At 44.6% G+C, this 23,917-nt stretch overlaps 1 protein-coding gene across 1 annotated transcript; it reads left to right on the forward strand.

The window, feature by feature from the left end:
- The first annotated feature begins 2,541 nt into the window (after positions 1 to 2,541).
- LOC126523625 (uncharacterized) lies at positions 2,542 to 22,673 on the forward strand. The gene is made up of 5 exons (XM_050172225.2): positions 2,542 to 3,445; positions 10,388 to 10,536; positions 16,250 to 16,317; positions 19,452 to 19,535; positions 22,402 to 22,673. The coding sequence occupies exons 1-5, from the start codon at positions 3,332 to 3,334 to the stop codon at positions 22,551 to 22,553; spliced, it is 567 nt and encodes a 188-aa protein (XP_050028182.1). The 5' UTR covers positions 2,542 to 3,331; the 3' UTR covers positions 22,554 to 22,673.
- The last annotated feature ends 1,244 nt before the right edge of the window (positions 22,674 to 23,917 follow it).

Here is a 23,917-nt window from a genome sequence, read left to right on the forward strand (position 1 = left end):
ATCGGTTACCACAGTGACTGGGATCCGCATAATTTTTCGTTCAGAATAAGCTGTCAAGCAAAATTCAGCAGATTTTGTACGTTGCTTAGTTCTTAGACGAGTAAGCTCGTGCGAGGTTAGGCTAGGCTAGTGAGACAAAAAAATATATTAAGGTGAAGGATTTTAACGAAAAAGAAAATTATCGTCAACTCGGAAGTATCAGGCGCTTCCGCATGGTGTAAAATAATATAATTAGCTAAGCTTGCGCCTTGTACAATAACCGTATGTTACTTAAGAGTCACCAAGCTTGTTTGCCATACGTAAAGAAACGTCATATGGTATTTTTCATAGCGCCGGGCATACTATGTAATGTCATAACAGTAAGGTACGTCACCTAGTCCTCAAGAACATGGATGGTGTGACCTATTTGGAGCAAAACTTAATGGAACTTCAGTAAATGCCGGTGCAACCTAAACCCATGCGTATCATCGTCATTTTTTTATTCGTATAGAACATTAATTTCCAAGAAATATTTGTGTTTACGCAATACACAGTTCGCAAGCTATTCCTAATGGAAGCACGAAATGACGCGAATGCCCACTGTGAGATGAAGCAGAGATGTCACCAGGACGAAGATGATCTATAGGGCTTGTGGGGAGAAAAATGGTAATGAGAGGCCTGTACATAGGAGCAGTATGGCGCACTAATTCTAGACTCATTCCATAGGAATGGTCGGAAATGCTTGCATTCCCAGTGGCAAAATCGAAGAAAATCAAATTACGTACATCAATGAAGTCTGTGTGGCTTAGGGATACCCTTGAGCTGACATAGTATGACATGTTTTATGCCATGCACTACTGAAACTACTTTGTCGGTAGGCACACAGTGCTAATATAAGCCCTCTTCCTGGAGCCTAAATCCCGCGCACGTATTGCATTTGCATATATTCAAATTATTTGGAATCCCGAAAGGCCCAGCAGCAGCACCCATGCTGAACACGAGGGGTAGGCAAAGACAGCTTCGCATAATTACCCTTAAGTCGGGTCCACGTTATCTCGAGTTTCACGTATCACAGAACATTGTTGTGCCGTCTCTTGAACATAACGAGTCTGCAGAACGACGTGAGGGCAGAGAAGGCGCCCGACTCGACAAGGACAAGGCGAATCTTAGCAAGTGAAAATTTGCTCTGCCCCATTTTCAGTGACACTATAATTTCGAGAGCAACGCACACTCTGCCATGAATCCTTAAGCGATAGAGCAGAGATCGCAGCTACAGGCATGCGTTGAAGGAGCCGTTACCACGCCCATAAAGTTCGAACTACATGGAAGAGGGCACCTGCTCTACAGAACGGAATTGCTCAGGTGTCTCAGTCGCAAGGAGAGTGGGAAATTTTTTATTTATAATTTATAATTTTGTCGCTATCACACAAAATGTCAACATAAGAATGCCATGCAAATGTGGTATTTAAGTTAACGAAAAGTAATCAGAAATTCCTGATTGTTTCACTGCGCATACTCAAAGATTTCAGATAGTTTCAGCAGAGTGCGTGGCATTGTCCTGGATGTGGTGCTGTACGGAAAGCAATGTAGCATCTTTCCGCCACGAAGCCGCATTGTAGTGGTCGACAAAAGAATTGGCGTCATAATCGCGAAGAGAGCAAACATGAGGAAAAATGCGCTGCTTAACCTTTGATTAGTGCCTGTAGAAGGCATATTGCATTTGCTGAACTGCAGTCAGTAAGTTGTCAGAACAAAAACCTCTAGCTAAATACTTCGTGTGCCGCACCGGTTTTGAGGAATACGGAGCGATAGTTTGCAAGGGAACGCATGGCTGTACCAGTTAAGTATCTGCGGTATTGCTCTTTTATAGTGTGAAATTATATTTACTGGAAAAGCAATGCCTTTCGCGGGAAATGTTGGGTACCCGTTGTAGAAATGGTGCAGAGTACATTGTTCCTTGGAAAAATAGAGATGTTATTCTTTCAGTATGACATGACTTAAATTTTACAATTGCAGCATGCCGGCTAAAGCTATGAAGAAAAACTATTTAGCAAAGCCTCGCTAATCATATGGGCAATTTATCACGCAAATACTTGTTTCCGCCTTTGATATGACGATGTGGCTGTTGAAAATTGACATTTTGTCTGCGACTTACTGATTATATTATTCTGAGAGAATTGTCGCTGGAAAGAGTATATGATGCCTCAGGGTCACCATCGGTAATTAGCGAGCAGCTTTACCGAACACGCGTAGTCATCCTGTGTTCTTCCACGTGCAGACCCCGCCAAAACACTTCAACCTCCGCGGCACGTGCTTGAAACGCGGAATTTGAAATTGCGGGATTTCAAAATGAATACGCGCATGTCCTGTCACTTTCTGGCTAAAGGCGATCCGTCGTCTTTTTTTAGAACACAAGCCACTGTCAGAGGAGAATAATTCCATTCCAGGAACAATCACGCGTGTTTTATTCGCGTAGGTCTATGGCTGAAAAATTCATTATGAACCCACTGTCTATAGCTTCTGTTCTCTTTACCCGCCGTGGTTGCATAGTGGCTATGGTGGTAGGCTGCTAAGCACGAGGTCTCGGAATCGAGTCCCGGCCACGGAGGGCGCACTCAGATGGGGGCGAAATGCGATAACACCCGTGTACATAGATTTAAGTGTGCGTTAAAGAACCCCAGGTGGTCGAAATTTCCGGAGTCTTCCACTATGACGTGCCTAATAATGAGAAAATGCTTTTGGGCTAAAACCCCATAATTTAATTTTGCGGTTCTGTTTCTCCAGTTCACGGTGTGGGCTTATCAAGGTCTCAGGTATTTCCATCAACGACAAGAGGGTCTTTTTAAGTGGAAAAACATCGGGCTAGCATACACGTGGACATTAAAGCATAAAAAAAAAAAAATAACGCGTGACCGGAAACAGGAGTGATGTTGCTCTCCTTACAGAAATGTCGAGGTAATCTGACACGCATAGCAACACCACAAAGAAAAACGAAAGTGCTTTTTTTTTTCGGAAACATGACCCCAGTTGCGGCCGACCTCATTTACCTTTGTACAGTTTGTTCGCCAAAAGGTTGCCAAATTAATAATAAGCGGCGTCAGTCCCGGAGACCCACGAGCGAAACATGCGCAGCGGACATAGGAACGACGGGCTGGCAAGAACAAGAAAAAAAAAAAAAAGAAAAGTTGCATTCATTGTGAACCGAGGGTGACAGTTTTAAACGGCAGCTTCATCAGCGCGAAATGTAACGACTGGAAGTCAGCCACCAGGAAGTCATTGGCCAGCGGCAAACTAATCGGAAAGGGTATAAAGGACCCGCCGCGAAGCGCTGTGGGAACAGTCTGCTAACAGAATGAAGCAGTCGCTGATTGTGTTTTTGGCTGCTCTGGCCGTGGTGCTGCTGTCCAGATCGGACGCTGGCAAGGGACCCAATGTCCTGCAGCGCGACGTTGCAGACGCTTTCAAGGTAAGAAGGAACGGTATATAAAAGAGTGCGATTAGCTCTTCTGAAGGGATTAATACGAATGCTTACTCTCTTTGGCAATACTGGCGCCTTATAAGATCAGCGAAAATTTGATTATACCAGTTTCTTGTTGGAGTTGCTTATATGCGAGAGTTAAATTATGAATAGCGCTATTGTTTACATGAGTTCTGTTGGTTTCTGTTTCTCGCAAAAAGCATATCCGTACGCATGGTGTGAATAGAGAAGCTAAAAAACTGTCGTTCAGAAGCGGATTGTGTTCCAAATTTGACTCCAATATAGAGCAACAGTTTCAATTGTTCGAAAATGTGGGCAGCTTAGATGCAGCCTGAATGAATGCTGCGCGCTGGCGTGCTGATGAATAGATGGAAAAACTTTACTGTGAGTCCTGAGGTACGCGATTATCGCGCAGTGGGCGACAATCTCGAAAATATTCTCGGTACAGATAGAATACGTTTTATTGTTGCCTTTGCTGCCTAAATTAAAACAGGCATTTGCTTAGAGACTCCCGTGGTTGCTAAGTACCTATGGTGTGGCGCTGGTAAGCACGAGGTCGCGGGATGAAATCCCAGCCGTGGCGGCCGCATTTCGATGGGGGCGAAATGCAGAAACGCCCGTGTACCGTGGGGCACGTTAAAGATCCCGAGGGGGTAAAAATTAATCTGAAGTCCGTCACTACTGCGTTCCTCATAATCAGATCGTAGCTTTGACACACAAGACCCCCGAAATAATTTTTAAGTAGTATCGTGTAGAAGGGCATCGAATGGAATGGGTTTCTCGTGGTGCCAAAGTGATCATCACCCCTAGAGAAGCAGATGCGGCTGTAGTTGCAGTAATGATAAGCACGCTGACCAGTGCTGGCTGCACAGCAGCAGGCACTCGTCCCCACAGAACGCACCAAATGAACACCAACACAAGGGAAACATGCATTCAGCGGTTGAGCGTGCTTGTGACCTACATATGCAAACGTGAGCCATTGCAAAATCGATGCGAAACGTCAGACGACTACCGCAAGGACACCGCTAAAGAAAGTTGTAGAGAGATGTCAGACTCAATTTTAGCCACAGCCAACGTTATATCATGTTTTGTTACATGCGGTCTACGAAGCTGACATAGACAAAGACATTCAACAAGAGCGGACACTGCTATGGAGCCCAGTGGCCGAATTGACTGTAACGCACTAAGAGGATGGCATTAACTCCTTCCGGTTTCGGTTTGGTTTGAATGCTAGCTGCCACGCGCGGCGCCGGATGCGCTACTCGGCGCTTTCTTTTTGTTTATGCTGGTCAATCGCGCGTGGTATTAGTGTGAGATCGTTTAATTAAAATGAATACGAAGGATCTTTACTAGCCTCCATCGAATCTGTACCACGTGCAATTTCCTAAGGTAGACGCAAAACGCCTTGTAAATGAGGAAATGTTTATTTCGTTCTATATAAATGCTCGCTCCGGGCTTTTTGTGTGTTGATCCAACGCTGGTGGCCCCAGGTAAGCAGCAGTAGTTCCCATACGGAGCTGCAGCGAATGGTATCAGCTAAAGGAGTAAATTACTAATACGTCTCATTTTTGTATTCAGACCTTATAGGAATACTGCGTGTAAAGGGGAAACGTGGAAAGTGGTGAGTAGGTAACAATAGAAACAAAACCAATTCGCTCTTAAATATATGGTAATAGGAGACTACCTAACCAAAGGTGGCCACAACACAGGCTCTCAGCTAGACCATGCTAGACGCTCGACGAATGCATTCTACCCCCACCCAAGAGAAATCGGTGCAAACAGTGGTTTCAGCCGTTTCGAAGACAGAATTTTCGAGTTCTTGGTTTTTGAGCTCCTGTGCGTTATCTTTTGCGCGTTCATCAAGCGCAAGCAACTAATTCCAGTGTTATTACAATTAGCAATCGCTCGTCGCGTCTACAACAAGCGTGAGTACCGAAAGATGGTATATTTTGCGGGGCCATAGAAAGCATCACAAACCTGTCTCACTAAGATTCAGTACACGTCAAATTAACTGTCGTCACGGCCTGCTTGCACGTTTGCTAACTGCGTCACAACCCCAGGTCCGGCAAGCGTGCCTCAAAATTATACAAAAATGCAACGAAATTAGTTACAATAATTTTGGGGGTCAGAGAATGCGTCACCAACTTGTCACAGTAAGATTGAGTAGACGCGAAACTAACTGCCTCACACGGCCGAGCTGTTTTTCGCTAACTGCATCACAACACCGCGCGCGGCCACGGTGCATGAAAACTAGCCCAAAAAGTAACTAAATTAGTTACAATAACGTTGTGGTTCAGATAAAGTTCCAAAACATGGCCCAGTAAGAATCAGCTCACGCGAAACTGCGTCACACGGCCGAGGTGCTTCTCGCTAACAGCATCATAAAGACGGGTGTGACGAGCGTGCCTAAAAACTACCGAAATAAGTTATAATAATGTTGGGGCTCATAACAGAGCATCGAAAATTCTCCCAGTACGAGTCATTAACTCAAATTAACTTCCGCAGGACCAATGAGGTGTTTTTAGTCAATTGCGTCACAAGTATTCCGAGCCGTAAAAGCCAAAATCGCTTGAAATGCGTCGCAGAGTGTTTAAGAAAATTTCTCACCTTACCGTAGTACAATAGTGCAGTAGCGCCACGTCGAAGTGCAGAAGGAACGCAAGAATACGCCGGGAACCCAACACACAGGCTACATCCAATAGACGGGTTGCCGAACAGGCAGACTTCACACACGCAACCGGCCTCGCTAGCTTCGGTGGCCTGTCTGGCGCATGATGCAACCATCTGTCGCGCCTGGCGTGCCGTTAGCGTGTTGCTAGGTAAGGCAAAACATATAGGTCGCAAAGTATAAGTTCATTTATGCGCAAAAAGTTTTAGTTTTAGCGCGAAAGGATAATAATAATAATAAAACGTTGTCTGTAAGTTAATTTCACATTATTTTTTCTGATGCTCGCGTGAACTAACGGATGGGATTACCGCTAGGCGTGATGTGTTTTCTGTTGCCAGTTTTCGCCCAGTGTCACCTTTTCTTGAATTCCTTTCTCTATTAAGCTAATCTTATGCTGACTAAACTTTAAGAAAATGTTTCAGGCCGCAGACAGAACAATGTCGTATTGTACGTAAAGTAGGTCGGACGCCTTTGAGATATATGTTTTAACGCGATAGCGTCAAGGTTCCCGTGTCGGAGAAAATACGCTGTCGGCGTCAGAGGTCGCTTCGGCAAAAAGATTTCCGGACCACCCAACCTAACCAGGCTCTCCATGTGGCGATGAACTTACTGAACCAAATGTGTTTCTCAAGCTAAAAAACGTAGAAAAATAGTGAGCTACGATTTGAACATAACCTACAGACATAATAGCTCTCGGACTGTAATTTCAACATACGAGAAAACATAATTCTGTTAGGCGAAAACTTAAACAAGCCCCTTTTCTAGCGTTTTAACAATTCATAGACCGCCGACGGCGTCCGCCATTTCCGCGTGCCGGCGCGTGAATATCTCGGAGTCCACGTAGCGGCGCGCCCGCTTCCTTGAAACGCTTCCAGATGGCGCTCGCCTCCGCCACATCACCGCCCTGGCAAAAGGCCGCGTTTCTACCAGAAAGCCCGCCTTCGTGCATAGCGTTCGCCGGAAGCGTTTCTCAGTAAACATTACGGTTACATAGGCTCCAGATGCCGGGAAGCGTAAAAGCAGTCAAGAATCTTTGAATGCTGTCGCGTTACAGTCTTAAAGGTGAAGCTTAAGCGTCTTCCAATGTTTTTTTTTATTTTTGTCGGAGCCTCTTTTTAGCAGGTGCTGACGAACGGTTTCGCAAAAAAAACATTCTACTGGAAGAATGTGTGCCCATGGGTGGCAGTGGGATACGTGCACGAGCACATGATTTGCTGACTGCTCTAAAACAGGCCTGTCCCTTGGTTTATGAGCTCAACCAAGCCGTACCTTGTTTTATATGGTCGACCACTTGTCTTGGCACATGCAGTGACTGTTACCATCCGGGAGATATAACTCTGCCATTTCCTACGTTAAGGTAAAATATATTCCGACACAAACGATTTCAGGATTGTTGACGGCCTTAATTCGATTACAGCAATGCAGCTTATTGACACACGGTTTTGCCACCTCCGGAACACCTTACGAATGAGGCTTGTACTGCAGCCCCGCTGCTCTGTCTCGGTACACCGTGGACACCGTGGATCTAGTGGCTTCACCACAATGCGCCCGCGTTTCTGAATATACATTCAGAGACGACTGTCTAGATATATAGAGTGTCTCAGCCAACATTGGTGAAGGTTCAAAATTTGCCGAAGCCTCCAAGACGGAGGTTGTTCTCTATTATATGAAGCAAGAAAACTATAATTTTTTGTATGCAGCTTAATCGCATAATTATTTACCATTATTTAACCACCTTCACAAACATTAACCTTTTGGCAACTTTCAATGAGAAAGTTGTAAAGCGTTCTAGCAAACCACTCAGTCGGCATCTTGTATATTTCTACTTGTTACGGAATGTTCTTTTCTTCAGTCGTTTGATGGATAACGTTGAAGGCACGCAAAAAAGAAAAAAAAAGACGATTGCCTTGGCAAAATGAAAGCACATAGCAAACATCTTTAAAAAAGTAACACTTAATAGGGCTCCCGGCGGTGACACATTGGGAAAACATTGCCAAGCATGCTACTGGACCCCTTACCATTGCACAAAAATGACAGCCAATTGAGTTTGGCCGTTTCTGTGGCGGGCCGGTGGAGACGAATTTCTTGCATTATCGACGCCTCTCGGGGAATACCAAGGCGTACGGTTTCCTGTGCATGCTAATAAAGTTATCATTTCACGGTATCGGCTGCTCTCTTCATACTTTAATTTCACAAGATAGTTCCACTATATGGCAGAGATCGGAAGATATAGCAGTTGGTACTGTTACCGCTCCGCTTTCCGGGAAAACGTTTTCCTAGTGTTGCCCAGGTCTCGACATAAAGTTATATCCAGAACATGGCGGCTATGATGTCGCATTGCCGTTCCGTCATTTGCTGTACCGTGAAACGGAGCATTGGACATATGTCTTTACTAGCCGCTGGGGCGCGCATTGTAGACATTAACAAGAGTGCAAATGACAGTATATTTGCAATTTTTGAGAAACTAGGGAAGTAACCAAGCGAAATGTCATACCCGACAATGCGGATCGTAAGATACAATCTTGCAGCAAAATAAGAGGAAGAGCAGGGGACTCATTTCAGAATCATAACTTTCTTTCCTCTCATTTGCATCTCTCTCTCTCTATAACTTTCTGTTATAGCACTTTAACTGCCCGCTTCTTGGGTGGTTGGTCAAAAGCAGATAAGCTGATTCGCTGGTTGACCATTACGTCACGCGAAAGCGATAGTGTCGCCGAGAGTGATCGTCCGTGAACACGTCCCAGAGTATTCGTAAGCGCAATATTTTGTGTACTTTTTTTTTTGCAACATTAAGGGCAAAATGCTCCTCTCTGCGCATTTAAGCGCAGGTTCCGCGATACCTGGCGCAGTCTGGTACTGTGGGCGGAACTTGCAATGAATTCCTAGGTTGGTCACGGAGTCTATTGTTTCCATGAAGATGAAGAGTGCCGGTGGAAATGAGCGTGAATCTGTAAGCGCGACAATTCCTGACGGCGATACCTTATTTAGGTTTTTTTTTCTCTTTATCTTATGAGTACTGTCATCATTGCACAGACGTTTTGTCATCAAAGTTAACGCAGATCTACAGGTTCAACAAATGTGAAATACGGTTTCTACGAAGATTTCACCATGAATATTTACGATCGCTAACGTGCCGTCTTTGTATTTTGCTTATACCCATAGCCATCTTTCGTATTGTGTATCGTCATGGGCCAATACGTACTCTACGCATATTGAATGTCTGCCGCGACTTCAGAACCAAGCTATGAGACTAATGACTTTCAGCCCATTTGATTTGTCCTGCAGGTCACTGTTTTCTAAACATCACATTCTCCCGTTACGACAATTATTCCGTCAGAAACTATCCGTAATTGCATATAGGCTCATCGCACACGACATCTTCGTCGAATGTATTGACGCTGAACACATTACCAACAATAATAGTAGCAATTATCTTTTAGTTGCCATAAGAAGGAATTACGGCAAGTTCACATCCTTCTTCATTGGCATAGCAATATGGAATTCATTACCTTTCTTAATAAACTCATCACACAGCGCCCATAAATTGTCCGCATGCATTAAGAAATATTTAATTCAGGAATCAACAGACTCATTTCAATTTCTTAAGTAACTATCAATGTTTATCTCATTTTGCTTTTTACATTTTGCTTTTCTATAACTAATTCATATTATTCATAATGAAACGAGCTTGCGGGCTCTCATGTCGGGATGATTATTCGTTGTTATACTGCTTGCTCACACGCTTTCGATGATTTTTCATGTTTTTTAAATAATTAGCATTACCAGTAACTTATGTGTCCAATTTCCTGTTATAAATGACCAACTTACCAAATTATTATTTCTATCGTTGGCATGCCCGTAATTCTTTGGTGATTTTAGATAATAACCGTATCTATGCAATCATAGGAGGTCCTCCTGGCAATTTTTTTGTTGAAAACTCTGGGACCTCCTGCTGTAATACTATTACCACGTAACTCCAACATGACTGTTGCAATAAACTTGAGTTGACTTAACTTGAGCGTAGAGTCTGCTGTGTGACATCCCTAGATCTTCTGAGAGACGCGTCATTTCCTAAACTCAAAGCCTACCACCGATATTTATCAGCAGGCACGATACCTGAAGTACGTTAAAGAACCCCAGGTGGTCGAAATTTCCGGAGTCCTCCACTACGCCGTGCCTCATAATCAGAAAGTCGTTTTGGCACGTAAAACCCCATATATTATTATATTACGATACCTGAACTCTCGTTTCTTTATTCTTAGGTCTTCGCTGCGTTCCCTTACGCTGTCGCCATTTCCGACGCTGACAATGATACCATCTTTGAGTGCCTGACTACTACGCGCAAGGACTTTGACCCAGAGGCGAAGACAGTAACCTATGTGTGGTCAATAAATGAGGGTCCTGGAAAGAGGTAAGAATTGGGTAACATTCGTTTCGGAAAAATGAAATAAAAAACGCGCTTGCGCTCTTCAGCGCTACAAAGGTGCCATAGCTCGGCAGAACATTGCCTGTGAAAAAATCGTTAGCTTCATCCTTGCTGTAGAGATGCGTAAGATTTCATGCTACGTTTTAACAATACAGTAGCCTTATAAAAATACCCTGGTCATTTGAGGGTTTTTCAGTGTCCGTACAAAATTCTCTGCGTCCTGTATATTCCAAAAAGTAGCAGGTATAAAGTGAAAAAGAGAACAATAAACCGAACGTTGTAGACTCAGTTTCGCCATCTTCAGCAAGTAATCAAAAGTGTTACATTAAACTAAAACCGCACATCCCGCGCCTTTTTTGAGGAGGCAATAAATCTCACACGAAGCATTTTGTGGAAAGCTGGTTGTCTAACCTCTTTCAGGGTTGCGCGAAATATTACGAGGTGGCACATATGCGCGAAGGGCGAGCAATTATGTGTGTAACGCGAGCTTGTGCGTGACAATTCCTGCACGACGACGCCAGGGGCACGATGGCGACGACGACGACACGATGCCGACAACGGCAATGACTCGGCCCGCTTTTAAGCAGCACTATAGCCTCTCGCTTCGGAGATGTTCTGAAAACGTGGTCCAAATTGCGAATACATGGCGAAGCATGCGCGCCATTTTTTTCCAAGCGCTAACTGGAACGAGTGTTGCGTGTAGCACGGTTCAGTCACGCCTTCTATGCCTGCCTCTATGACCATGGCCATGGCCATGGCAATGGCGGCTCAGGTCACATTCCCAACACCAGCCGCGCTTTATTTTCGTTGAAAGATTCCGGCTTATGCGGCAGAATGGAAAGATTACTACCGCGAAGTACCCGGTAATAGGTAATGAATAGTTCACACTTATCTAACAGTGATTAAAACAAAGATCCGCTTCTTAATACCTAACGTGTCATCTATAGTTGCTTGCATATGGTGAGCTACGTATGATTTACATCCCTCATCTCTAGCAGCACTAGTTATTTTCTCGCACTCACGGACAATGTTACGCAATGTTACATTGGAATGAAACGGTAACACGGGAAAACGAGGTAGAAATCGAAATTATTTTCCCACGTTTTCTATTTTTGCCAAACTGTTCATTTACACAAGCTTATACTTTTAGCGCCAGAGCACTCTTAGGGGCCCCCTATGTAAATATGATGAAATATCTATGTCAATTTATTGGGTCAAATAAATGTTTGTGTTTGCTTCTTTTTGCTGGAACTTTATTCCGGCATCTTAATAAATGAAGCAAGAACTTTACGCTCATACAGAAAAACGCAGTGGTGTGCGGCGCAGTAAAATTATATCACGTACATTATAGGGTGCAAATTTCCTGTGATACAAATTTGAGTGGCCTCCCTACACATTTTTTCTCCGTCCCAACGAAAGGCAGTAAAATAAATGCCAGTGGAGGAAGAATACTTAAAGTTCATATAAATTTGCTTGAAAAAGCGATGTTATAAGAAAACTTTCTCTGAGAGGCTTCTATCTAAGCGCATCGTTTTGCTCACCCTCCATGCCTTACATTTTATATGTACGGCATTTTAAAGTGAAATATCAAATATACCGACTGAAAGGAGGTTAGAAGTTAGGCCAATGAACATTTCACAAGGATTCTTGAATATTGCGAAAGACATCTCTGGCATCACGATTACAACACTACAACACAAAATTAGTTATGACATCTCAATTACGCGGCCACTTTATTGCGGTATCTTTTCTTGGCACTGAGTTCTCGATATGTAAAGTTTACTCTAAAATATTGAAAATTTAAAAAAAAAAAACGTTTGAGACCCATTATAACATCGGCTTTCTCCTCTCTCTAGATTTAGCCTAGTTCTATGAAATGGAAGAAACCTTATTAAACTCAGATTAACAGTCGTAAAATGAGACAATTTCTGTGTTTTTGTGTATTTAAAGCTGCGACTTGGAATTGACCTGGGGGTCAAGCTGAAGGTAATTTCGGATGTATTTATTGGCCAACTACAATGACCGCGTAAAAAGCCAGTTTGAAATAATATAGATATAGAGTAGCCTCCGTGAAACCTTTTACGCTTGAAATATGAGTGGGCACTTCCCAAAACGCTCGCAAAACTCGATGTTTTTCATACCGAAACTGCAAAAAAACGCCGCCATTACCAGTGGCAAGAAGTGACACACTATGCAGATTGTAGTGAACCAGTGCCCGGGGCGTCTGCTTCCCTAGTTGGTATTCCGTTACCGTGTATCAGCGAACATGTCCCGTATGTCTGCTGGTCACAGAGCTAGTACACTATGCTGTATACGACTTACTCGAATCACCTTCAAATATACGCAGATGGCTCTGTCAAATGTAGCGAAGATCCCAATGCGCGGCTGTATTCTATATTCCCTCACTGAGGTACGCGTGGTGTAGCCGCCTGGAGCTGTATAGCTTCGTCGACAGCCGTTGAAGGCGTGGCAATAGCTGCCGCTCTGCACAAACTACAGACACTGCCTCCAGAAAATGTGGTCTGCCCTACGCACTTGCGTTGCAACACCTCTACCGTGGCCTACCGTCCATTAACCTCTCCCGCAAATCAAAGCTGATGCTCTTGCATAAGGAGCGCTCCATCATCCTCCCGAAGTCAAGGGCCCCAAGGGCAATCAAGTTAAGAAATACGACATTCGAAATCACTTTCGGTCTCTTTGGGTTGCACCACATGTGCCAGGCGTAGCTAAGAGATTTCGTCGAGAGGAAGCCTCACTCCTACATCGAATAAGGACATGATCTGCTAGTACACGAGCATGCTTATGTAAGACGGGGCGTATGAATTCTCCGAACTGTGTGACATGCCACGAGACAGGAGATGTTGAACACTTTCTGTCATCGTGCCGAAATTCTGAGCCGAAAGGGACGCTCTCCTAAAAAAAATCTGCAACAAAAGGACCTTCCACATACGTGCCTGCAACACCTTGTGTTCCCCGAAGGGCCAGTTATAGACCGCAAAGAAATTTCACGTCTCCTTATCGGATTCTTAAGCGATACTGTTGTGGTGAAACACCACAGTGACGTAATAGGAGACGCTCGGGCGGAGCGATTGCCAGCTTTGATCGCCGGGCTAAACTCGCCTCTTGCTACACCACCACCACCTATACTTTGCTGATTGCTGCGTGCGCTGTGTCAATCCCGTCGCGCGCTCGCGATGTTCATTGAGTTCGACGTATTACACGCAAGTTAAATGTCACTGCAGGTTGCCTTTAATAATTAATGAAATACTCATTCTGAGAGAAGATCAAGTAGAAGGGCGCGCACGAGCTAGAGCCTAACTATACGGCACTGTCTGCAGGTACAAAGCATTGACATAAGCGCAGTTTCAAAGCACCAATTTGCGGTACAAGATCAATATAATATTGTAGACCTAACCCATGTTTTACAGTGCATCTGAACCGTAGGAATTGGTAAATCAGTAAGTGCAATACAAATAATTCCGAAGCGTATAATTAGTTTATTTTCAGCCAAGGCAAATGCAACGTTATGTGATGTTAAGTTTGTTTTTTCATGGGGCAAGTCACAACTGCGAGTTTAAGCGCCATTTCAGTTAATTTACTAGAGCGTTGGCAAGCTTTACCGCAATGCAAACACCAAATAAAGTCTACAGAGATTTCCAGACGCTAGCGCAGCGGCGTCACAAGAACGAAGGTGGTCTACAATAATTGTCGGTGCTATCACATTACTTTAATGAACTCCGAACCATCGCTTGGGTTCGGTGAAAAAACACCGTCAGCGGATAGCATGCGCGGCTGTAAACATGAGACAAGTTTTGCATTAGCACGCGGCCTGTGGATCTCACAAATGGAGCGCGAAGTCACCTTTCTCTCAAATGCTCTCTTTTCAACAGAAGTCTGTTCCTTACTCTTTTCTGGATGCTTTATTTCGTAATATAGCGGTTACCCACATGCGGCTGCTATTGGCCAATAGCTGACATCAGTCAAGAAGGGTGTTTATGTCGCAACGCTTCTTCCTACTGTTGCTTTGTATCTTTATTGACACAGTTTACTAAACAGGCTGACGCAAGTGAAAATCTGCTTTTGAATTTCGGTAATACTTACGTCCTCCCGGAAAAAGCCGATTGTCGTCTGCTCATGTTCGCCTGCGGCCTACCGCGCAGGAATTACACTTTGGACACCCTGCTTATTGGTGTTGCAGCCTTCGTGTCTCCCTAATTTTGACTAGTTTTGTTCTAGCCTTCGGGTCTCTCTTATTGAGTAGTTTTGAACAATCAACTAGCTTCCAACCACGCCAATGTTAAGGTCAGTATACACGCACGCTGGTCAGCGCGCGCTCAGTGCTGTCTGCTCCAGGTGAGACGCTTTGGCAGAGCTCGCTTCGCAATGATATTCAAAATTGGCAAGTTCGAAATTGCTGCTGTTCGGTCGGTCAAGTTTAAGCACGACAAAGCCGCTCCGCACCACGTAGCACAGCTGCGAGGAAGGAGCATATGAGCGCGAGCGCACGCCCTAGGCCTGTCATGCACAAAGCAAACGCTGCAGTTGCGTGCAACCGTGGTCTGCTACGTAGCCTAGATACTGTGACCGCCTTGGGTTGTCGCGACCAGCCCACAGACTGAGTGCATTGTAGCTCGCCGAGGACAACCGCGTTCGGCGCGTCGTAGGCGCCAACATCGGAAATAGTCGCGTCTGCGTGAACATTCAAAATCAAACCGGTACTGCGCGCCACGGTGACGTTCAGTAGGTGGATAATTGTCAGCACACCACGTTCCGCCGTAGCCTTCGCTGCGCAAAGCGTTGAAGAAGGTGCGGAAGCACCGCGAAGTCATCTCCAATAACCCCGCTTCTGTTGCCGAGTTATGCGCCAAGGTATTTCTGAAATAGCCTAATTTACATTCAAATGTATTTCTCGACTTCGATAAGAAGTGGTTGAGGGCGCCTTTAAGAGCTCTATCTGCTACAGAGATAGCGATGAGTTCATTATATAGGCGCCTACTTTACCTTGGGAAGTATTCTATATGTCCGGTGTACCTGAACCAGCAGCAGCAATTCCAATGTTGGGAAAGGGAAAGGGAAAAACAGTTTCCGTTAAAAGTTGTGACAGCTATCCAGGTGTTATCGAGCTATCTATCCAATACGCTCAGGCGCACTGAAGGGAAATCTGATAAGGAAAGTCAGCAGACGGCGGTTGTGGCGCCCATGCTTGACCCATTTTTAGATCCTCCGTCTCGAGGTGCATCGCGCGAAAGATGTACCCAGGTACCTGCAGCAGCCAAAGTATTGTTTCTCATAATACGCTCGGCACAAAGTTCGGGTACTTTCTTAGCATTTGGAGTACCACTACTTTGGCAAACGTACATAAATCTAATTTTCTCACTTTATAATCGTACTTTCTAGCATTTGGTTATAATTATCCCCCCTTTATTTTTCACGCCTTCCTTTTTGTCCCCGCTCTTCTTTCAGTCTTCACTTCCCCTTTCCCTTCCTCTAGTGCAGGGTAGCAAACCGGATGCTTTAACTCTGGTTAACCTTCCTGCCTTTCTCTCATTTGAATCTCTGTCTCTTTGTTTTTTAGCATTTGTAGCGATGACATGTGGAGTTCACGGGCATGCTGATGCGTCTGAACTTTATTGAAAGGATATGAACTGTATTAGGCGTGGCACAAGATGGGTGCTCAATGCCGAATGTTGCCTTTCAGGAAGCATGTTGGTTTTCATCACACCGCTGGGGCAACGCCAGATGCCACAAACTTCACAGTTGGCAAAGGTATGTAAATTTATATTTTCTCATTTCATAATCGTACTTGTCAAACTCAACGCCTGCTCGACTGTGTCGTAACGAGGCGCGCCTGCATTTGTCGTCCGGTGCTCACCGAAAAATAGCCGTGAACACTTCTGGAAATGTTTTCTTTCGTACCATAACATAAAGACATGAACTGAGATCGCCGAAAGAAATTCTCCGTATTTTACAGCAAAATGTTTTGATTAATCCTGTGTAAAAATGCAGGTGTAAAAATTATACCTCGAATACATCTTCAGTCGGTACTTTCTATTGAAGGTTTCATTCTACGTTGTAGCTCCCGTACTTGATATGTCCGCTAATGTATATGCGCAACGCTGTCGGTATGCTCTAGACCGCCGTAGCCGGACGTGTAAACGTCGGACTTCTTATGTCATGAGACCTTGCAGGTGCAGCTTGTGGTTGTCCTACCTCAACTGAATATCGTCGTCTTCGTTTGTGCCGCTTGCAACACAAAAATTATCCACGTCGACTCCAGTGTCGTGTAGTTTGGTGAGAATTAATTCTAACGGCGCTGTATTTGAAATGGAGAGACAACACCCAGCCTACAAGATGTATTGCGATACTACTGCAGCTATTGTGGCCTAGCATTCTGCTAGTCTCCATGTGATATTTTAGAGCGCAGCTCTTTGGCGTCCGTTCCTGGGTTTCGCGTCGTCGTCGGCGTTGTCGTCGGCCTCGTAACCAGCTCCGCGCCCCTTTCATCCCCCCAGCGCTAGCAGCGACCGACTGATACCGCTGGATGCCGCTGACGCCGCTAGAGAGTCAAGATAACGTGACTGCATAGAACACCGTCGCCGCCATGCAGAAAGAGGAGGAAAGGGTCCCCCCCCCCCCCCCCTGTTCTTGTGTGGCGGATAGGGTGCTCTTCAGTTGCCGACGCGCCGGTTATTTCACGTAGGCCCCGGCACGTCGACGAATACGTGACCACCTTCCCACGGCTAGACCTGGTTCTTAGCGCTGCGGAAGCGAGGGTATCATATTGTTTGTGTCGGCATCGGCGGCGTTGTCCCTGAAACCAACTCCGCAGCTGGGGTTGACTCACTATCGGCGTCAGCGGCATCAGTCAGTCGCTGCTATCTCTTCCCTCCCCCCTTTATCGTGTTGTCCGCTTGCTGCGCGCGCTTCTGCCCCCATCGTTTGCCGCTGGGTGTACACGCCGCCCCCCTCCCCCCTCTTCCTGCGAGTCTCCGGTTGTCAAAGCGCCGGCTCGAACTTAATTCCTTTCTTCGCTCCTCCTCCAATGCAACCCCTGTGCGGTGGCAATCAGAGAGCCAGATCGGTGGCGGCGGATCTGTATATGTGCACCGCCCGAGCCGAAATTGCCGCTGCCGTTCGCCCTGTGCGGTGGCAATCAGAGAGCCAGATCGGTGGCGGCGGATCTGTATATGTGCACCGCCCGAGCCGAAATTGCCGCTGCCGTTCGCCACTGCGAAATTATCTTGCTGGTAGTAGCTGCCTACTTCGCCCCTACCGCACTCACGAAAGACGTCGTGCACTTCCTGCAACTCGCATTAACCGTCCATCGATCCACACCGATGTTAGTAGTGGGGGACTTTAATGTTGACATAAAGACAAACAGCAATTTCCTAACACTTATGCGGGAGAACATCCCGTTCCTCTCGCTCGTAACGCGTCCCACGGCTGTGACAACCTCGCGAGGCACTTGTATAGATCTCGTCTTTGAGAATCAAGCATTGGTGTACCAAGTCGAACATATATCAATCTATTTCTCCGACCACAAAGCTTCCTTCATGACTGTCAAGAACTGTTAGTGGAGTCTTTGTTAAAGGAATACGTGTGAAAAATAAAAAAAAAATTCTGTGATAGCGCATACATGTGTTGCTCGATTTCTTTGTCTCAATCTATCGAAAAGGGGAAACAGCTTATTTGCTGCGCTCAAATTTCGCATTAGGAAGTAACGTAATCGTCGGTAATTTTTTCAACGTCATAGCTCAACCCATAGAGTTTCCTATAAGAATTACTAAAGGAAACTCTGGCGCCGCAATCGTTATGCCTTTGTGGGATATGATGGGAAGTACGTAGATTTGCTTGATCTTCGTGCTTGTGGATTCAGATGTGGATTCGTTTAAATATTACTCTTTGTATTCGTTCATTGTCCTAAATTTCAGGGCAAGCTACACTTTTCTAAGTGCAGAAGACGCTGGGAACACGCAGAATCGTTACTAATTGCAAGGGGTCAGCTTGCCTAGGTGGCCAAATGAAAACGCGCCAAGCGTCTCAAGGCACTGGCTTCCCTGCCATAAATTTAGAAGGGCCCTATATGTCGCTTGTCGGTGCATGCGTTTGTTGCGTAGTGGTTTAAATTCGGTATCGGGCGTCCATGCTAGAGGTCCTGTGTTCCAATCCGGTCCCCCTTTCACTCAAGAGGAAATGATGAAGTTAATTAAAGCCCAGGATCACACCTCTCAAATCCTGGCAGTCCAGAGGGCTCGCGAGAGGGCCGTCAGGTTTCACCTGATGGTCCCCGAGTAGGCCTAGCCAGGTGACGTGGAGCTTGCTTACGTCTATAGTGGACCGAATAAAGTTGTTTCTCTCTCTCTCTCTCTTCGTTAAAACCTTTGCCTCTACATTGCGAATTTACCTACGCAGGCAACGATCATGGTACGTGTTTGTTATTTAATGCTTGTTTTCCAGTTGTCAAAAGTCTCTCTCTTCTTAATTCCAAATTTTTGGCGAAAACAAAATCAATCTGTATGGGCATGGCCTGCCAACACGAGAATAATGTTACGCATTTATCTCACACCTACTTCTTGCACAAACCCCCAAAACTTTCATCCCCGCTCTCTTTCCGATCATTTCCCTCGCTGTCAAAAATAAACTCAAAAGCGCGCTGTTATTCTCCTACCCATCGGGAGTAAGATAGTGCTAGTTATATCAACACTGCCAAGTAAATGAGTTGCTGCCCTTGCGAAAACGAGTTCCTTTGTCAAATCGTTGGCTGTTGTCCGGGACATTTTAAATATTAGATAACTGCTTACTACCTTCTAATTCTGTAAAGAAGTACGTGCACTGTAAACTTTCTAGCTTTTAGAAGTTTCCTTGTGGTTTCAGTTTCTCATAACGCAATCCTTTTGCAGATTCCAATACTGTGGAAGTGGGGTATGTAACCTGGAGCGACTACAAAGACTGCGCCATCACGGAAGTTCCCCACTTCGGAGACCGTAAGAATTAAGTGAAAGTGCACTCAATCCATCGCTGAATGGGATTATTTCTTGCGGTTTAAGCTAAGCTTCTGTGGCGCACACACCATTAAGAGTGAGCAATAAATTAAACAGAAGGTGTTGAACAGTTACTCAAATGGCATTCACGCAACTAAAGTTAAGTGCCGGATGTTTGTGATTTCCGGTAAAACAAGCAATGAGCCCTCCTCCACTACACCATACCATAAATATAGTAGCAAGTAGGTACACATGGGACTTACCAAATCGGCCATCTTTGCGCTTTAAACGTGAAAGAATTTGTAAGCTTAACAGTATATCTGGGCTAGTGCACCCCCTATGTGATAACAAATATGAATGAAAAAGTAAATTCAGCCACGGTTAAAAAAAATTGACGCGAAAGTGCATTTTTGTGTGTAATATCTGCGGGTGGACGGTCCCTACAATTTCGCGAAATAATGAAAGTTCAATACAGCGCCATCTGTACTTATTACATTGCCACTACTGGGATTTTGCAAGCACTGTAATATTTATTTATATCAGAAACAAGCATTTCATGACAGCTTTCCTACCTAAAGCAAGTGCATGTCGAAGCCTCGAAGCGGACGAAATATGTTACCAAAAATTTTACAAAAATCGTACAGTTCTCCCCGCAAGCAAGCAAGCCGGAAGTCGTCAGTTCTGACAGTACTACTTTACCTACTAAGCGAAGAAGCTGGGATGGGCTAAAAAAAGAAAGGAAGATGCTGTATGCATATATCATAACACAGGTTTTTCGTAGTCCTCTTTTCAAATCAATGATTGGCAATTATTCGCAATACTAGTAGTCCTGTGCCACTAAACATTGTAGCTTAAAAAAGAAGAATTAGAAAGCAGCGCGCTTCCAAAAAAAAAGTGCTTATGCTCGCAGGCAAGGTCGTGTGGCACGACGCAGAAAAATGTTTCAGCATTCTTCGTGACAGCGGGGCCCATCCTTCTATAACCATAACTTAGTAATCATGGAAATAAAGGGAAAGGTAGAGGGACAGAATATCCTTTCGTATGCAGCCATTTATACACCATTGACAATGTGTGTGGGCATCTCAAGTAGTGCGAAAGAGGAAACCTTACTTTTTCGCAATTTGTTGAGAGCTCTATTTGCTGTTTTGATGGCGAGCGACTCCTGACCGCTGCCCTTGCATCGACTGGCAAAACTTGTTCAAGCTTTGAGTGGAAAGTGAGCAGAAGTGATCAATTCGTCGATACTCTGTCTTGAAGGGACACGATTTAGACATTTCCAACAAAGCACGAGGCTCGCTTACAGGTAGCAACACAAATGCACCATACATATTTGTGCAGATTTTTCTGATATGAAGCTCCCTAAAATATGGGATGTAGGTAATCAGATTTGGCGTACCCTATATGGAGTCACTAAATTATTTACAGATAGTAAGAACCCCTGTTCCAAGAACTGGGATGGCATCAAGCTTTTAGACGCCTCAGCTTTCGCGTTTTTCTCTATGTCCGTCGGTTGTACAGTAGCCATGGCGCTGCGTGGTTGAGCCCTAAATTGCGGCTTTGGTCACGGCTGCATTTCGATGGGGGCGAAATCCAAAAACGCCTGTTTACTTAGATTCAGGTGCATGCTAATAAAACCCAGGTGTCTAAGATTTATCCGGCGTCCCCATCTGTGGCGCTCCTTATAATGATACATTTTTTGCATATAGAACCGGAGGAGCTTAATTAATTACTGTCTCGAGCAATTTGCCCAACGTGCAAATTGTTCAGTTATGAATACAACATCCTACTTGCTGCTGCAATGCGCCATTTTATAAAGCATTTGTTACCAGCAATATCTCATGAAAAAAAACGACCTTTGAATGTTTAAATTCGAGAAAAAAAATATAGCCTCAATGTTCCCTGCTTCCGTGCGCTGTTTTCCCAGTATTGAAGGCGATGTTTATAGAGCATCTTGCACGGATACTAGAGCCACAATCCTGAGCGAGGTAATTACTTCCTGTAATTTAATGTAGAACAGATATTTACGAGAATGACGACCCACAAGCCGCGCATGTCAACTGTCACAAACAACAGCGAGTGAGGCACACTTAGCCAGTGGTCAATATATTCGTTGTTAAGAGTCTTCCATACTTCTTAGCCACTTTGATGGACTAATACATACGCGCTCATTGAGTAAGCGATCTAAGAAGCAGATAACGTAAAAGAGGGTCGTTTCCAACTGCTATTTTTTCTGAATGAACAGATGAAGTTTTGATTTCACGAGGGCCATCTCATCAAAGATATCACATAACAAGTCATGCTCACTGATGAATTTTTATGTTACGATTACGTGACATCGGCTACATCGTTCTCACACACAGTGTACTAAATAAAGGTGGTGGGCCATTCTAGAGTGGATGCTAAATGCACAATTCTATTATGTTACAATGTTACACGAAATCCCCTCATAACAATTCTACCCCCCTTTCTAAAAAAATTTACATGCACTTTTTTTTATTAGAGAACGGAAAGAAGACAACACCTAAACGTGCCATCTTTCTTCCCTCTTGCCAAGAGGAGTAAATCCATTGAAGCGATGAGAATGAGTACTAAAGCCCATCTGAGAACTATCACACAAGTCTACACCGTCTGTTTTTCTCATACTTCGTGTTAACACTAATTATTGTGCTTGTAAATCAACATGATACCTCGGAGGTGCTAATGAGTCGGTGAAGTGTAGCCGGCATGTTTTGTGCGGTTGACAATATTTGCACTCATAAAATTCGGGTCAACTTTTCTATTCAAAGTGCGAGCAGCGTGCTTTTGTAGCACTGAATGGATCTCTGAGCTCTCAGAACCTTGATCTTTTTTTTTTTCTCTTGCTCTGTAGAATGTACCCTATGGGTGTCCAAAGAAGTGGAGGACCTTGTACCTGCGTACTGTCTCGAGCAGTTTCACGACGTATGTGGTGTCGTGGTGCCTCTTCACGACAGCGACCTCTGCGAGGATGACGAGAATGACGAGGAAGACGACGACGACTAGGCGCCGAAGGCACACACTGGATAAGCCGCTGCTGATATAAACACGGATGCCACGGTTGCTAAATAATGGTGGTCAGGTTCTTTACCAAATAAAGGTTTGCTTGGAAGTATTGATGGTTTCTTATTAGGCCCAAATTTCTTTTTTCTTTCTGGCATGTAGTGTCAGTCAACGCTTACGTTAAAAGTTATGGCAAGTACTTCCGACTGACCCTCGAGCGAGGTGAAAAGGCAACAGACATATCATGGAGACGCTACAGACAAGCCAATGAAAAGACGCTGAAGCACAAATTCAAAGCGAAGGTGCCAGAAGTTTGGTCTTGCGCTGTTGGTGGAAAGATAGAAGCCATATTGGTGACAAATGAGCAGATGCTGGCAGGCAGAATTTGCCTCTAGCGTTTGTCGTAGAAAATTTTGTCCTTGTATTTAAGGCTTCTTTGTTTCAAACACTGTAATGCAGAATCATTACAGAAAACGGCTGCAGTTGCAAAGATTTCTCCCATATCGATTCAGTGTCGGTCTATGGATGTTTCTATAAGAGAGATTTATATGCTAGGAATATTTCTTTTTCGTAACTGGACTTCAATAATGATTTACCCCAGAAGAAGAAAGTAAGCCTTCATTGTTGAGGCCTTCAATGGAAAGCTACTCCGTTCAATATTTGGTCTACGGTATACAAATGAAAAAGTACTCTATATATGGGACGTACTATGTTTTTAGAAAACATAATTCCTGTGGTCACTATGGACACGGAAAGAAAGGACCAGGCACGTACCCAGAATTATTTTTCAGGGGGGGGGGGGGGCGAGGCAGCCAAGGTAACTTCTCTATGCAATTGAGGAGGGGTACCTTTACTTGTGCAAATGTGAATAACGCCCGCCATTCGTCATTAAGACCTGTAAACCCGCAGAAGACAATTTCAATAAGGTGTATCTCACAGGTAGTACGCCAGTGAGATACACCTCTTCTTGGCAAACAAGGACCCATATCGAATGGACTTTCGCGGGAAAGAAGCGCAGGAAGAACACTGTCAAAAACAAGTAAACAAACTAAAGAGCAAAATGAAGATTTCTGTCAGCATCATCTGTCAATTTTATGTAGGACGAAGGCCTCTCCCTGTAGTAGATTTCTATAGTAGCATACAACTTAAAAAAAAGAGCAATTCGCAACCAAGGTACACGGACCGCGCGGGGTTGTGTTACTCCGCCAGCCAATCACAGAAGCAAACAATATCGTCGTCATGCGGGCTTTTCAATATGGCATTCTACTTGACACCTCCGGAGCGTCTGCGGTTCTTAAAGAATATTTTCATCGACAGAAGAAATGAGGTGTGCAACAGACATGGACAAAGCGTATGGAGGCTGAGCA

Source organism: Dermacentor andersoni, chromosome 6 (assembly GCF_023375885.2).
Source record: "Dermacentor andersoni chromosome 6, qqDerAnde1_hic_scaffold, whole genome shotgun sequence".
Taxonomy (NCBI): domain Eukaryota; kingdom Metazoa; phylum Arthropoda; class Arachnida; order Ixodida; family Ixodidae; genus Dermacentor; species Dermacentor andersoni.